Source organism: Belonocnema kinseyi, chromosome 8, assembly GCF_010883055.1.
Source record: "Belonocnema kinseyi isolate 2016_QV_RU_SX_M_011 chromosome 8, B_treatae_v1, whole genome shotgun sequence".
NCBI classification, from domain to species: Eukaryota; Metazoa; Arthropoda; class Insecta; order Hymenoptera; family Cynipidae; genus Belonocnema; species Belonocnema kinseyi.
Window position 1 is genome coordinate 48,538,971 of NC_046664.1, and position 17,917 is coordinate 48,556,887.

Genomic DNA, 17,917 nt, shown 5'->3' on the forward strand with positions numbered 1-17,917 from the left:
TTATTATTTTAACCAGCCAACATAACCTAAATTTTTTCAAAATTGCACATATTATATAAAATGTAATCATTTTTTATTAAAAATACCAATAATTTCGTCGATAAATAGTAACAGAACAGAACATTTATTTAAAATAATCGATTTTTTATAAACAAAGCGTATTAGGTATGATCGGAAACTGTTAAAAATTTCAAATCTTGTTAGAATTATAATAGTTTTCAACTAAGTAGTTGCATTTGTAGCCAGAAAAGATTTTTTTCTTAAATATGTATTACATGATATTTTAGTAACAAAAAGATTCTATTTTTAAACCGAAAACGATTGATTTCAATTACAGAAGGATGAATTTTCAACAACACAGTCAAATCCTAAACCAAAAAAGAATAATAGCCAACCAAACTCTTATGAATTTTAACCAAAAAAGAATAAACATCTACAAAAGTAGATGAGTTTGTAACCTCAAAAAGACGAATTTTCCACAAAAAAGATTTAATTTTTAACTAAATTTTTTAATTTTCAATGAAACAATAAAATTAGTTTCAATTTCAGTGTATTGAAAATTCCCTGACGCAGTCAGATTTTCCCTGAGATTCCCTGATATTATTTTCTCTGACTTTCCTGATTTTTCCTGACTATCTGGAATTCCCTGAGCTGCAGAAACCCTGAATAAGGAAAGAAAAATTAAGCCAGAATAAATTCAGATTTTCTGCTTTGTTTATTAAAATTTTATATCGTATATAGTACACAAATTGACGTCTCACAAAACGTCGATAGTGATTACAAATATATTACAATAAAATTTGTACATCCACCTCACGTAGACCAGTGTAAATAAGCCTATAAGTGAGGCAGAAAAATCTTACAAAAAGGTAACCCTTTTTTATGATTGACAAAATCTCTATTTTTCCAATCACAAATAGAAAAGCGAGTGTTACTCTCAAACCGGTTCAATCACACGATCATCGAACTGTACATTATAGTGATAGGATTGAATTATTCACTTAATATAAAGGACTAGAAATGTTTATTTTATACTTTGTAGGAAAATCTTTTTAAAAAATCCAACCCACTCTTATATCAGTCAAGAAGAGAAATGAAGTGAATCACAAATTTTGAATGTGTGTATATGACGTGAAATTTACATATGACAATTTTCTACTATTCCATCTCGCCTTTTCAGGAAAACTCTGAACTTCAAGATTGACCCAGATTACCGAGATGAAGTGATCCTAAAAATAAATCTGTCTTCATAAAAAAAATTGGTACCTACATTTTGTAGAATGATCCAATTTTGAAAAAATATATAAAATTTATTTCTGGGCAATCTTCTTCTTCGGAAAATATGAACCGGGCGTTTTCTGAAAAGACAAATTTGATACTACCATCTGATATTCCCGTTCCTGAGATCCTTATATGCCGACGCAGTAATAACGCCGTGATTCTGACTGTAACTGTTCAAGGTCTGGCTACGAGTTGCTGCACTTCTGAGTCGATTTGCCGAACCAGGATGGTAAACTTGACTATAGTTGGCATTTTTTAACTGACAGGATGTCCCTCGATCTCTCTGGATTTGCACTGGCAAGCTTTGGTTCAAATATCTTTGAATGACTTGATTCTGAGAGCTAGAATTGAGATTTAATGGGGAAGAATCGCCACAGTTGGATGTCGAAACAAAATGTTTCGTGATGTTGTTTGGCATTTTCGTGAGGTATTTTGCCTGACATCTTGTACTTTCTTGATTAGGTCGTTTTGGCAAAACAACTCTGCTGTAATTGTTGTTCATGGTTGCAACATTTTGTAGACCCCTATGCTGAATTTGGGACTTTACTCCTCTCCGAAGTTTCGGTTGACTTGTCCCAATATTGGATTTGTTGGGAAGAGTGTACTGAAATTGAAATTTTGAATTTGGGTTATGCTCTATCAAATAGAACCGTAGCAAGGTTCGTCGAAGACTAGATTTTTTGGTTCTGATTTATTGGCTTATGAAACATCGCAGATATTGTGAATAAGTTCATGCGAAAAATAAAACGAAATGATAGATTTTTAATAAATTCAAAAGAAAAACTGTAGCACGTAATATATTTGAGTACTATTTTAAAATAGTTAGAAATAGTATTAACTTAGGGAGCATCTATTAATTGCCTAAAGCTAATCTTAAGAATTTTGAATCATTTTTTGTTATTATGTTGCTAATTAACAACTGTTTTAGCTGTTGAAATTACTTTTTATACTATTATGCAAATCATATTTTAACATTTCGTAGATCCGGACCGAAGCGCTCATAGTTTCGGCCATTTTTCCGTCCGTCACATTTTTTTAGAGGAAATGAGGGTAAGCGAGGGGGAACTCTGCGAGAAAAGTAGGGGAAATTAGAGAAAATAAGGTTAGATAAATTAGGAGAAGTGAGGGAAATAAAGGTGGGGAAATTGAGGAAATGAGAGAAGAATTAGGGGAAATGAGGGGAGGAAAAGTAGTGGAATTCAGGCAAAATAAGATAAGGGGAAGTAGTGGAAGTAAAATTACATAACAGAAGTGAAGAGGGTTGAGTGACGGGGAATTAGGGAAGAAGCAGTAGTGGAAGTGATAGGGAATTATGGAAAGTAGGGTAAATTAAAGGAAAAGAGGGGCGGAGAAGTAAGGGAAATGAGGAAAAATCCGGAGAGTAGAAGTAGGATGAGTGACAAAAGGTGAATAGGTTTTAGAAATGAGGATAGGGGAAAAAGAGAAGTGAGGGTAAATAAGGGAAAGTTAGGGGAGGCAAAATAGAAGAAGTGAGGGAAAATAAGGGTAAGGAAGTATAGGAAATGAATGTAGGAGAATTCTAAGATATAAAGGAAGGGGAAGTGGGAGAAGTCAGTCGAAATAAAAAGATGAAGTAGTGGAAGTAATGGGATATAACGGAGATTACGTAGAAGGTGTCAAAGGAAATGATGATGGAGGAGTAATGGAAGTGATGGGAAATCATGGGCAATAGAGGAAGTGATGGGAAACGAAGGGCGGAGAATGAAAGGAAATGAGGAAAAATCAAGAGAAAAGAAGTAGGATAAGTGAAGAAAGGGGAATAGAATTTTAATATGAGGGAAGGAGAAGTAGAAAATTGAGAGTAAATCAGGGGAAATTAGGGCAGGTGAAATTGAAGAAGTGTGGGTAAATAAGGGTGAGGAAGCACAGGAAATTAGAGAAGGAAAAGTATGGAAAATGAAGGGCGGGCAAGTGTGGGAAGTCAGGCGAAGTAAAAAAGGGCAATTATTGAAAGTAATGGGACATAACGGAGATTACGTAGGAGGAGTGAAGTTAATTGAGGGGAGGAGAAGTAATGGAAATGATAGGAAATTCTGGGAAGTAGGGAAAACGAGGGGCGGAGATGTAATGGAAATGAGGACAAATTAGGGGAGTAGATGCAGGTTAAGTGAAGGGAAGGGAATTGACAAGGAAAATTGTGGAAGGGGAAGTAGGGAAGTGTGGGTCAATAAGGGAAAAATTGACGACAGGTAATGGAGGAAAAGTGAGGGACTACATGGGTGGAGAAATATAGAAAAGTAGAGGAGGAGAATTGTGGGAAATGAGGAGTGGGGTAATGGGGGAAGTCATGAGAAATTAGGGAAGGAGAAGTAGTGGAAGTAATGGGACATAACGGAGGGGACGTATGAAAAGTAAAGGGAAATAAAGGGAGAATTAGTAAATGTGATTGGAAATTACGGGAGTAGACGGAGCGAGAGGAAAACAGCAACGAAAAAAAGGGGGCGGTAAAGGTAAGGGAAACGAGAAGAAATTAGGAGAGTGGAAGTAGGTGATGTCATTTTGATAAATGAGGGGGTGTTGGAAGGTAAATTATGAGAAATTAGGGTAAATATGGGTAGAGAAGTATAGGAAATCACAGAAGGGGAATTATGAAAAAAAGGAGAGGGGAAGTAAGAGGAGTTCAGGGAAATGAGGGTAAGAGAAGTAGTGTAAGACTGCAAGTGATGGGAAAATATGGAAGTAGGAAAAACTTAAAAATTTTATTAAAATACCCTGATATCCTTCAAAATTCGTCTAAATACTTTAGTATTACATAAAAGCCTTTGAAACCTTTTGAAATGCCAGAACTCATTTTGAAATCCCTTAGAATCCCTTAAAATCCACTTAAAACTGTAAAGAATCCCTGAAATCGGTTGTAATCTTTAATCTCCAAACAAAATCTCTTTCAATTCTTTAAACCCCATGGAAATCACATACTCTACAAATCCGTTAAATTCTAGAAATTCCGTTAAATCTTTTTAAATATTAGGAGATCCCTTTGATATCTTTAAACCCCATTTAAAATATATAAAAATGTGTCAAATGTATTAAAATCCTTTGTAATGTTTGAAAATCTTTTCAAATCTTTAAAATATCCTATAAAATCCATCGAAATACTTTGGAATCTTCTGAAAACTCCTAAAATCCTTAGAAGCCCCGTGAAATCATCAAAACCCCTTTACATCTCTTAAAATTCTTTCAAATCTTCTGAAATGGTTAAAATTATTTATTTTCAAATCCCTTAAAATCCCTTAAATCTCTTGAAAAAATGTGTCAATCCTTGATATTTTTTTAATTCCGTAAAATATTGAAATTTCTTTGAAGCCTTTAACATCTCATAAAAATATTTTTAAATATTTTTAAATCTTCAGAAATCCCTCAAATACTCTACAATTTGACCAAAATCCTTGAAATTCCGTGAGATGTTTCGAAATCTTTGACTCTTTAAAATTTTTACAAATCTTTTAAATTCCCCGAAATATTTTTAAGTCTCTTTAAATAAAAAAAATGTATGAAAATATTCCCCTATCACAAGAAATTCTTTTTAAAAACTTTAAAATCCCGCAATTTTTTCTTAAACCTCTTAAAATGTTTTATAATTGAAAATCCATTAAATCTTTTGAAATCTTACAACATATTTTAAAATCCGTGGATGTACTTTGGGATCTTTTAAACTCTCTTAAAATGCTTTGAAATCCCTCCGAGTCTTTCAAATTTCATTAGAATCCCTGATATCCTTAATAATTTGTGAAAATCGCATAATATCATTTCAGATCTTTTGAAATGCCGGGATTTATTTTTGTTTGTCGTAAAATCTCTTAAATCCATTTAAAAACTGTGAAAATCCTTGAAATCGGTCGAAATATTCAATATCCCATCGAAATCTCTTACAATGATTTAAAATCCGTAGAAATCCCTTAAATACTCTAAAAATGAGTTAAAATTCTTTCAATTCCGTAAAATATTTGGAAGCATTAGAAGATCTTTTAAAATCGTTAATAAATTTTAAATCTTTTTAAAATTTATTAAAATCCTTAAATTACCTTAAATTTCTTCGTTATCTTTGCAAATATTTTTAAACACCTGAAATATTCTGCATGTCTCTTCAAAATTAATAACAATATTTCGGCTTTTATGTAATCTTCATAGGTGCGGGGACCAATTTTACATGCTTACTCCCTAGGCCCTTTGATCGGGTTTTTATCAAGTTAAATTTGATATCTCGAATTGCTACAAAATTCGGATTTAACTCAAACCTGAATTGATAAATGAATTTAAAAAATTAAGGAAAATAATATTTTATCAGAAACACTCTAGTGCATAAAATGCAAAGCATGCAGGCTAAACCTTGGGATTTATTAAATTACAGTACCTAAACAAATCCCATACGACAAGTGGCCTGTAAAGAGAAGGTTAATTTACACTCGTGCTTTTAATATATTTCACGCCGCTTAAAGTGGTTAAAAAAGCGTTTTTCAACAATATAAAAATCTACTTACAACCGTCACTTGATCCGACTGTATTGATCTCTGAGACTTGGACATCGGTTGCTGCTGGCTGAGGTAAAGACAGCTTTTCGCATGTCCAGGAGGTAAATTTTTTAAGTTGCCACAGAGATTGTAAGCATATTGCACAGCTACGTTTCTTCCTAAGTGCGAATTAATATTTTACTTATTTTTTTAGGATTCTAAAGATTCCATTTTAGACCAAGAAGACGCACCATTTTTGTTAGAAACTCTATTGTCACCCATCATCAAATCGATATTCGCCTGCCCCTTGTTACTTCTTCCGAGACTATTTGAGTATGCAGGTCCAATCGTCTTTCTTGCAGGTAGCACAGCTCTCACTTAAAAAAAGGGATACTTTTTTAGTATTAAATGAATAATAAGGCTGAAAATTGTTCTTTGATAAAAACATATCTTTATTATACATTTTTATCGTTTCGTAGCCCCAAGCAGTATCCCTTATGGTTTCGAACAGGTATCCGTCCGTCCATCCAGCTATCATCATTTTCAACAACAAGCAGAAATGAGGAGAAGTAAAGAGAAATAGGGCAAGGGAAATACGAGGAAATCAGGAGAGAAGTAGAGAAGTAGAGAAAATTAGTAGAAATCAGTTGAGGGGAAGTAGGGGAAGAAGGGACAGTGAGGAGAAATGAGGGAAAGAAGAGTAGGAGAATCGAGATTAAATAAAGGGAAACAAAGTAGGAAAACTGAGAAAAGAGGGAGTGATGGCAAATTAGAGGAGAGAAGGTAAGAAGTAATAGGGTAAGTAGGGGGAATGAAAAGCTAGAAGTAGAGAAGTAAAGGGGAATAAAAGATGGGCAAATATGAGATGTGGGACAGTATTATTAGGGAAAATTGGGAAAGTGAAGGGAGGTGAAGTAGGGTTAGTCGGTAAAAGTGGGGCAAATTAGGAGAGGGGAAATAGGGAAAGTAAGGTAACATAAGGAAAGATGAATTAAAATGAAACAACGGAAGGTAAAGTAAGGGAAATGAACGAAAAGGAAATGAAGAAAAATTGGAGGAGGGGAAGTGAGAGGAAAAAGGTTAAGTAGGGTAAAGGAGAAAATGATAAATTAGGGAATGAGGGGAAATAAATAGAATTGGGGAATTAGGGGAAATGATCGCTGGGAAAGTAGTGGGAAAGTTTTATCTATTTGAGTGAAGAAAGGAGAGAAGGAAGTATAGAAGAAAGAAGTTTGGGAACTGAGAGGAAGCGAAAGTTGAAGTGTGAAGAAGGAAAGTAGGAGTAAAGAGAGTAAGCAGGGGAATGCAGAAGAGAAGGAGAATTAGGGAATGTGAGAAGAAATCGGAAAAGGAGAAGTAGAGGAAATGAGGAGAAATGAGTGGAGGGGAAGTAGTGAAGGTCAAAGAAGTAGGGGAAGTGGAATGAAATCAGATGAAACGAGAAAATGATGGGAGAGGGTACTTCCTCTGTATGAAATAAAGGGAGAGAATGTAGGCGAAACAAGAAAAGGGGAAGTGAGGGAAGTTTGAAGAAGAAATAAAGGGAGGCGTAGTAGGGCAAGTGAGGATGGGAGAAGTAGGGAAGATAGAGGGTGTGAGTGAAGATGGAGTAGGGGTTGTAACGAGAAATGATAAGATGAGAGAAAAAGTATGGAAGGTAAGGGAGTGAGGAAAGGAGAAGTAAAGAAAGAGGAAGCAAATGAGCGGTGAGGAAGCAAGGTGAAATACAGGGAAAGAAAGTAGGGAAAGTTAGGAACGAGGAAGTAGGGAAAGTGAAAGGCAATTAGGGGAGAGAAATTACAGAAAGCAAGAGGAAATGAGGTATGGGGCAGTATTTATAAATTAGGGAAGAGTAAGTAGGGAAGGTGAGTGAAATGAGGGGGGAGATAGTAAGGTGAAATAAAGGAAAATAAATTAGGGGGAGTTAGGGAAAGTTAGGGAATAGGGAGTAGAGGACAATTAGAGGATAAGTGAGAAGAAATATGGTAAATAGGGAAAAGAAGGGATTTATGGGGAAGTAGGAGAAACGAGCGGTGGAAGAGTAGTGGATAATTATTATCTGGGTAAGTCAAGTCAGAGAAAATTAGAAGAGGTAGAAGTTGGGGAAGGAGGGAAGCGAAGGCTGAATTATGGGGGAGGGAAATGGGAGTGGAGAGGGTAAGCAGGGGAATCTAGGGGAGGAGGGGAGAGAAAATATGGGAGGGGGAAGTGTGAAGGACCTAATTAACGTCTTAATAAGCTACGAAAATCATTTCTAATTCAAAAATACAGTATTGGACCATTTTTACAGCCTTGGAATTTAAATTGCTTAATTGTACTGGATTAGAATTCAAAATTGTGCAATATTAAACATTTATGTCAAAAATACTTCGATTTTTAATGTTTCATCATTAAACTTTCCCTTCTTAATATTTTTTAATAATAAAGGCTTTGAATTTGAAACTTTCAGCAAATATTAATTTATTTTATTAACGTCCTAATCTATGAATTTCGAAAATGTGCTCATCTCATGCTCTAATCCTACTCTGCATTGCACATTTATATTTCCGCAATAATATTTCGTGCTATAGATATGAAATTAAATTAAATCATCCAGAAAGAGAAATCTCCATTTTTCACATTCTACAACTTACACTACAATAGTTCTACAACATACCTATAACAAATTGCGTTCTTCCAAGTAAAATTGCTTTTAAATTTTAATTAATTGTACCGTAATCGGAATTCCATTTAACTTAGGTCTTTTCAAACTTCAATTTATTTCTAATCGGATAGAATAAAGTTAAACTGCTTACAAATTAGAAAGCTCGATTTTATCAGCAAAGTAACAATACAGTGAATCTGTTTTTAATTTTCTTTACTATATTTATTATCTGTATTTTCATTTTAGAAAATGTGATAAATTATGACAGTATTATAATAAAATCTACTCAATAAACATTGTTTTCTATTTAGTTGGCAGCAATTTAAATTTCTTATTTTGGATTTCTTTAACAAGGGCTCGATTCCTGCTGCTGGCATTTTTTCATTTTTTTTATTTTTACTTTATTTGAAACTGATTAATCAGTTTATTTAAATAAAGCCAAATTAATCGTTTTAACCACAATGGTCACAGTAACCTTGACCACTTTTACTTCAAAAAGTTTTTTTAATAGAAAATTCTCATTTTCCTTCATCCAGTTAAACATTCATATTTTTGTTATTATTTTCATATGAACAAAAAACTGCCTGCTTCGCAGGCATATTCTCATAGCGGGCTGCGCGCGCAGATCGCTTCGCTCGCTAGTTTGAGCGCGCCTAGGGCGCACGACTGTTCATTCTCCCTCTTCGCACTCGATAATATATTTATCTCTCGCTCCGCGCTCGATAATGTATGTACCTCGCGCTCCCCGCTCGGTTTTTACATTACCCTCCACATTTGTGCACAGACATTAAAGAAGGTTCTCAAAGCACCTACAGCCTTCACGACTACATTCTCATTTCCATAATCGCGCTTCGCGCTCTGTCAGATTATACAGGCTCTCATTTTAAAAAATGTGGGCTTATCGAAAAACTTGGCTAAAATAGTTTTAAAATATATTTGGTACCTAGTGAAAGTTTTTAGATCTATGAAAACAATAATTTTTTCTATTATTTGAAGATTTTCAAATTTTTGATAATTTACAAGTCTTTTACCCATCTATAAGAAACTTTGACAACAATTTATAAAATTTCAACAACAAAAAATTCTAAATCTTGAAAATGCTCTCAATTTTTTAATTTTGGTTCGAAATATCTGATTAACGAAATAGCCTTTATTTTGGGGACCTTCAGAAGTGTATCAAATGCGGACTCGATTGGACGAATCCTTCAAAAGGTAGCGTGGCTACAACATTCAGGTAACCATACATACAGACATACAGACAGACCGACACCGATGAAATTTTATTGTTTTCGGATTCTGTGAGTGCCGAAACGTAAAGATCCGTTAAAAACCAGAGATTGAAAATTTGGACGATTACATTACATTCTCAGGAATGAGAATGTAAAAGTTATACAAAAATAGTGTAATAAGAGTAAAATAAAATGATATACAAATAGTATTTAAATAAACGATATTTTTTATTATTATTGTAATTTTCATGTTTTTAAATTAGATTCATGAGTTGTTTTAACTAGGACTTTACTACATACTAGGGCCTTTGTTTAAAAAATATTTTTTTCCTGTTTGATCATTGGATTATATTTTCGATTATATTTTTACCCCTTTTGATGTCTTCAAAATACTATTTAATGTGGCCAAAAAATTTAATTTTAAAAATTCCCTGAATTTTCCCTGAACAATTTTTATTTCAACAAAAAAAATGAACGAATTTTCAACAGAATAATTAAACTTTCAACCAATTAGTCGAAATTTTAACCAAAAAGACGAATTTCCACCTAGAAGATTAATTTTTTTACAAAAAAGATAAAAAGTTCAACAAAATACATGATTTTTCAAACAAATAGTAAAACTTTAAATAAAAAATATGAACTTTCAACTAAAATGATGAATTTTCCAACGAAGCGAATGTATTTTCAAACAGTTGAACTTTCAATCCAAAAATATGAATATTCAACAAAATAGTCAAGATTTTAACAACAACAAAAATTTGAACCGTGTAGTTTATCTTGTACTAGTGTAGTTAAATTTTGAACAAAATTATTTTTCATGGAAGACAAAAAAAAAAGAATTTTTAACCAAAAATAAATTTTTAACAAAAATGATGAATCTTAAACAAAAAACATTGTTTTCAAACAAAGTGGTTCAATTTCTCAAACCAAGTAGATAACTTTTTAACCAACCAGATGAATTTTCCACGAATAATGTAATAGTAAATATTTTAACAAGAAAAGATTTTAATTTTAAATGAAAAACAGTTGAATTTAACCAAAAAGGCGAATTTACCACAAAATTGTTGAATCTTCAGCCATGAAAGACGACTTTGCAACCTTAATGTTTCTTATTACTATTTCCATATGAGATCAGAATAAATTATATAAAAATAGTATGTCAAGTGTTAAAGAAAATGATATAGAAATAGAATATAAATCAAAGAAATTTTCTATTATAATTATAATATTCATATTTTGAAATTAGAGTAATAAGTCAAGTTTTTTAACAAAAAATTACATAGAACATTTTGTTATATGACAAAAAATGTTTAAACATTAATATTTTTGCTTGATTTAAATCAATTTAATTATCAATTGCAATAACAAAAAATTGGCAAAAAAATCCGGCAGCAGGAATCGAGCCCGGACTTTTCAGTTACAAACCCGAAGTTTTTGAGAACCACGAAGAATTTTGTACGGTAAATTTAAGATTTTCTTACCAACGTTCTCAACTTCTAAAGACTTATAGCCATCGCTCCTGCTCCTTTGTTTCAGCAAATCATCACAAGAGGAATGAAAGCTTTTTTTATTGGAAACTGAGTCTCCTTGGCCCACACTGGTTTCCTTCCTGATGTGTTCCGAAAGACGCCTAATTCTAGATTTTGACCTGTCGGAAAATTTCTCTTTTAACCCACTCACAAAAGGAACCAATAGGGGACATGGAAAAATATCATCGATCAAAATCATGGATAAAAATCAAGACATTTTTTCACTCACATATTTTTATGTTTTTTGTGCTTCTCATCCATCATCGCATACAATTTATTTCTGTACTCTCCAATAGATAATTGCACATCATCCCTCAAAAGAGGAATTACACTTGAACCCCTTTCCGGTTCGTCGCCTCTTCTATGAAAACTAAAATTAAAAAAAAAAGCTAAAAAACTGCAACTGTTAAATTGCTACTCATATCCTAAACAAAAATATTAGCGTTTATGGGAAACCTCATGATAGTGGATGATGCAACGTAGAGTGGATAATAAAAACTAATTACAAGAATATATATAGGTAAAATAATTAATTTTAATTTAATAAGAGATATAGTATCTTAATTATTCATCAAGTAATTTATTTTATTTGTTATTTTTTTTTTTTATGATTATCTCCTTCAAATTGCAATATCCACTGTAGAAGGGTTACCTACAATGAATAAATTTAAATATAAGTTTTCAAAATTCAACGATAGAAAACTTGAAAAATGGAATTATTTAAATTTACACACTTTAGCGAAAAACAATTAGACATATAACATTGTAAAAACTTGAGTAAAAATGTTTAAAAAATTTTTTCGAATTTTTTTATTACTCGAATTTTTTAATCATTTACCTTCAATTTTCATGAATTTCATCAAATTCTTTTGAATTCAAAAGAACATTATCTATATCATTAATGAAAATTAAAAACTTTTAGTAAAGTTTAGTCATAAAATACATTATAAAGTACTAAATGAATTCAAGAGGATTCAAAGGAATTCTATAAAATTAAAAGGAATTTCACAACATTCAAAAAGAGTTAATATAATTCTAAGAACTTTCATACAATCCAAAGGAATTCAATATAATTCAAAGTTCAACAAAATCTTTTAACTATGTAAAATCTCGATTTTCTGTGTTGTTTGAAATTCAAGATTCTTTTCGTTCATTTTAGACCATTAATTGTAATGAAATAAATAATATTCGCATTCTAAGCCGTATAATATCTTCATTTTTCTTTTGTTTTTAAATTTAAAGCTTATTCTTCAAAAAATAATAATGAATACTTTGGGAGGGTCAAACAATTTAACAGTCTTCAATTTTTGGTATTTTTTGTTTTAATTTAAACTCAAGAAAATTCATGTTTAGACAGAAAACGGCCTAGCAAAAAGTCTAATTTTTTTAAAGAAAGCTTAATGTAGTATTTTGTCGCTAAAAGAAATATATTTAAAGAGAAGAGTTTGCAAAATAGAATTTTTTATTTTTATTGGGCACCCTAGTGTCCAATATTATAATAAGAATAGGGATACGTTGAACGTGAAAAACATGGATAATTTGTTTATTTTAATATTAACACGTTTAAAAATTGTAATTTTTACTTAAAAGTTGATATATTTATAAACACTTGAGTAAATGAATGCAAAATAAAATAAATTTTTAAAAGTGGAGGCAGCGAGGTTTGAACATGCAACCTTTCAGCTACGAAATCGAAGCGCTACTACCTGAGCATTATGAAAATGATGAATTAAAACTAAAATTCACGATTGGCAGGCTCATCTTGTAAACCTGAGGCTTTAAACGACGTTGAAATATTTTATTCACTGAAATTCATTTTCTAATAAAAAAATATATTTCTATTAATTATTAAGAGTAAAATATTTAAACTTACGCTTCTACGTAGGGATGTTCAAGAGCCTCAACAGCAGTGAGCCTGTAATTTGGATTGAAGACTATTAGGTTATTAATGAGGTCTAAAGCTTCCTCAGAAACATTAGGCATGAGATCTTGTAGACTTCGTCGCGGCCCAGTTGGTGTTTTGTCTAATAGATTAGATCCATAACCAGCACAAACCGAAACTAGATCTAAAAACGATAGAAGTAGATATATTTAAAAAAAATTAGTATTACATTTTTAAAGAAAAATGCACGGTTCCAACAATAATTAGGATTTCGCAGCAAAAATACATGAAAATTATTATTGCCAGTAATTTAATTTAATTCCAATTTTGATGCCCAGACTGAAAATTAATAATTATCTTCCCAGAATTAAAGAAGCGATTGAACAATTGCTAAAAGTAGCCCATTTTTCGGGGAAAAAGCATTTAAAACTGTATAATTTGCTTTATTTTTAAAGACCATTGAAACAAATCATTGTGAAAAAATTGTAATTAATACTGCCTGAGCTATCAGCCGCTCGTAAGTGTTTTTCGCCAAACTCTATATAGCCTTTGGCGAATATTTTGAAGACGATTTTCTTGAACATGGCGAAAAAGCGCATACTACAACTTTAGCAAATTAATACTCAAGTTATAAGCTTTTATTAAAAAAATTATGAATTGAAATTTTCTAATTGGTTCTTTGTTGTTAAATTGATGGTAAATATTCAGAAAACGATTCACTGCAAAATTCTTCAAAAAATTCAGAACAAATTTGAATTATTTAAAAATTTGTATCCGATCCAATCTATCATGATTCAATTTTGCAATCCTCCGTCCGTAAACCAAGCCAATTTTAATCTAAACCCACATCTCAATCGTTCTAAATCAGGAAGTAAAATACAGTGAAACTCTTCTATAGCGCCGATATTGGGGCTGGCGGTGGGTGGAATAGTCCATTACGCTTTTGTTTGTTCACGCCTGAGTGCTCGTCTGATTGTCAAATGCAGATCCCGCGCACCCCACGCAACACCTCTTACACCTACCTGCGGCGCGGCGTCAATTCTCGGAAGGGCTAGAGAAGGGAGGGATATTGGAGAGTTTCACTGCATTAATAAATCCGGGGATACTTTCGTATTCGTTTGTATTATTCCAGATTTCACGCACGGTTGTTAAAAGGATTGAAATGTAGGTTCAAATCGAGGACATAATTGGAATCTCCCGTAATAAAAAGAAGTAAATGATAGTCAAACATCTGAACAGAACTCTTTAAAATGCGGGGAACATGCCAAGAAAATGAGAGGAAAATAAAAGGTTTGAGTGAGAGGCAGAAACGATTAGGACGGAAAAAGAAGTTTGGAATGTAGCCAGTAGAGAAAGAAAGAAGGAAAAGAGTAAACCAGGATATTTAGATGGTGTAATGTAAAACAGTATATTATACACCTTGAGGGAGAAGATGGACTTTTTCGACGAGTACTGCAAATGTACACAAGTCTCCCTTTCCCCCTTGGCGCGTACGATATTTTTTATAACAAATGGATGATTTTAGACACTTCTCAAAATGCAGTAAGGATTTCAGCTCTTATTAGATTTCAAATGAAGGAAGCATGATTTATGGTAATTTTGAAGGTTATTTATGGTAACTTACCATAAATTGCCCAAACTTAAATTTGAAAATGTCTATAATTTTTCGAGAATTTATGGTCATTTTCGGTCATTTTCGGTCATTTATGGTAATTTTACTGGTTAATATGGTAATTTACCTAAATTACCCAAAATTCAATTAAAAGCAATTTTTATAAATTTACGAAAATGTATGAATTTTTTTGTAATTTATAATAATATTACAGATTATTTATGGTAACTTAAGATAAATTATACAAAATAAAATTTAAAAATGGCTAAATTTTCGGAAATTTACGACATTTGCTGGTCATTTATGGTAAACAAAAAAATTCAATTTGAAAATTTCTATAAATTTTCCGAAATTTTGGTTAATTTACGGTCATTTTATCAGTTATATATGGTAACTTTCCATAAATTACCGCAAAATTCTATTACCTGCAACCATAATTTCATAAAAAATGGATGATTTCAGACATTTCTCGAAATACAGTCCTGATTTCAGATTACATTAAATTTCGAATAAAGGTAAATATAGTGAATTACCTCAAATTTAATTTTAAACATTTAAAAAAATTTCCAGAAATTTATTAAATTTTTGGGTAATTTGCGGTAATATTACAGGTAATTTTTGGTAACTTAACATAAATTGTCCAAAATTCAATTTCAAAATGCCTGTAATTTTCCGGAAATTCATGAACATTTTCTGTCATTTATGGTAATTTTACAGGCAAGTATGGCGACTTACCATAAATTACCGTAAAATTTTATTTTTTGCTACGAAAATTTTCTTACAGTTTTTAGGCTAAATAGGCTGATTATCGTAAAATTCGAGCTAGTAGATGTATAATTTTCATAATTCTTCGCTGACGTCACTTTTCACTCCCTAGAGAGTAAAAAGTACTTTTAGTGAAACACTTTGAGTAAAAAGGACTTTACTAATATTTTTATTACCAAAAAATATACAAATTGGCTTCATCCTGAGCTCATTTCACAAAGAATTTCGAGATCAATCAACTCTTTCAAGAGAAAATTTTTTATCTTTGGCATAATTAAAATTAAGAAAAATTAATCACTCATCAAAAAAGAGGTGTTCGAATACTTTTTACACTCACGGTATATTTTTTGGATTTGCTAAGAGTCTTAAAGACGAAAGTTAAGAAAGGACGAGAGAAGGAAAAGATGGTAAGGAAAGAGACAAGGAAGAGGACATAACAAGGGAAGAAAGTCAACAGAAGTGTGGAAATATGGGGGGGGGGGAGTGTTGCCGGTATTGAAAAGAGGCAAAGAGAAGAAAGTCGAATGATATAGGAGTTTGACGATAATGCCAACTTTGTATATGTTACATGTAAATGTTTTAGCGGAGGGGTTATAGTTAGAAGTTGATGAATGAAAGATAGTGGTACCGAATCAGATAGACCGGCTTTATAGACTATTTGAACCGAGTCGAGATAGAAAAAGTGATGGTGATAAAGGAGAGACAAGGTTGTCCTCTGATCCCATTTTCATTACTCAAATTACTCCCTGACATAGTAGAAAAGATACAAAAAAAAGGTTTGTAAATGGATAGGGAAGAAAAAATTAATGCACTTTAAAATGGAAGGGAATAAAGTTAGAAGTAAAGGAGTTTACATATTCATATACATTGCAAACACATGGAGTATATAGAGCTCATATAAGAGAAAGTATAAAAAAGCGGTAGGGGTAATGAAACAACTGTTTGGAATAGGCAAAAGAAGGTTGAAAAATATTGAAGGGGGAGAAGGTTGTTTGATACACTAGTATGGTACAAGGTATAAATCAAGTGTTAAAGAGGGAAAGACAGCATGAAAGTTGGAGAGGGAGCTAAGGAAGGGAAAGAGAGGGGAACTAGCAAAAAAATAAAGTAGGTAGACAAAATGAGAGGAATTGCAATAGAATTAAAGAGGTGGGAAGAATTCAGTTCTTGAGGATTAAGGATATAGGAGAAGGGACTAGAATAAACTTCAAAGAATTAGAAAATAAAATACAGGGAAAGACATTTATTAGAAAAATGGGAGATTATGCAGAAATCAAAATATAATAAATGGCATTAGATGATAAAACAAGAGTACCAAAGTATTCATAAAATAGAAAAATTATCGAAATTTAGATTCGGAAATGGGGCAAGGGAAAGTATAGAATTTGTGAATGGAAAAAGGAATCATGTGAAGGATGCAGGAGAAGAATTGAGTATAAAGGAAAGTTGTCAAAAAAATGTGTTCAAGATTTTAGGGTCGGATGGATTGGATGAGAAATGGATGAAAGATTTAAAAGAGGCAAGAGAAACAAATGAAAAATAGTGAAAGAGTAAATGTGAAAAATGGCAAGAAATGGGCAGTTAGATGCCTAAATGGATTTGGAATAGTAACCAAGTAATATTAGCATAAAGACATATCTTGAACAATAATTTTCTTTGCTGTTGGAAAGGACCCAAGTAGAATATTGGAGAGAATCCAACCAAGAATGGAGTTATACCTTCTTCCGTTGGAGGTGGTAAAGTGGCCATGATTCTCTCGACTTGATTGATCGTCGACGATCCTGGAAATAGAGGTTTTCCTAGCTGCATTTCACCGAGGATACATCCTAAAGACCACATGTCAATTCCTTTCGTGTACCTAAGCAGAGCCATTTGTCAGTTATTCGAGCGAAATTCATCCTCAGTCTCGAGTTGCAATCCTCATCATATAGTTATAGCTCAAGGAATTGCTGGAGGCAATTTATCAATCTTATGGATATTAGATCTTTGATGAAGAATCTTTATTCTGAAGAACAATATTTTCTGGGTTCCTAATAATCAGGCAATTTCAAATTTTCGTGGTTTTTCCGTTTTTTCTGACCAGAGCTTTTTACCAACAAATTTACAGATGTTTTCTTGTAATTTGTCAAACTTATCGCTTTGAAATTTAAATCAGATAGAAAGCTATCGGAATTCGCTGTAAAATACGACAGCATGAAGTTACTAATTTTGTTAATTTTTAAAGAAGATATTGCAAAAGTAGTCCTTTAATAATTTCAAAGGTAATCTTCTATTACTATTTTGTTGTTAAAATTTTACTTTCATGATTCAACATATTTAAAGTTGAAATAAAAATCTTAGAAAATTTTAAATAATGTGATTCTGAATCATTCCTTATTAGTTACGATTACTGGGATGCATTTTACAGTAAAGGGGGAGGGTCGGTAAGGCCGGTTTTTGGCCTAATTTATTTTTGGACCAAAAAATCTGAAAAAATCATGGTAGTATCTTATAAGTATCCCGAGTC

General features: G+C 32.2%; 1 protein-coding gene across 1 annotated transcript in view; it reads right to left on the reverse strand.

Moving 5' to 3' along the window:
* Nucleotides 1-696: 696 nt before the first annotated feature.
* LOC117178940 (extracellular signal-regulated kinase 2) overlaps nucleotides 697-17,917 on the reverse strand; it is a 34,353-nt gene continuing 17,132 nt past the window's right edge. The window contains exons 5-12 of the mRNA XM_033370515.1: nucleotides 17,130-17,269; nucleotides 13,026-13,218; nucleotides 11,382-11,522; nucleotides 11,105-11,271; nucleotides 6,002-6,127; nucleotides 5,781-5,929; nucleotides 1,383-1,885; nucleotides 697-1,229 (exon numbers count right to left, since the gene is read on the reverse strand). Coding sequence (XP_033226406.1) covers nucleotides 1,211-1,229; nucleotides 1,383-1,885; nucleotides 5,781-5,929; nucleotides 6,002-6,127; nucleotides 11,105-11,271; nucleotides 11,382-11,522; nucleotides 13,026-13,218; nucleotides 17,130-17,269 — 1,438 coding nt within the window. The 3' untranslated portion in view covers nucleotides 697-1,210. The remainder of the gene's footprint in view (nucleotides 1,230-1,382; nucleotides 1,886-5,780; nucleotides 5,930-6,001; nucleotides 6,128-11,104; nucleotides 11,272-11,381; nucleotides 11,523-13,025; nucleotides 13,219-17,129; nucleotides 17,270-17,917) is intronic.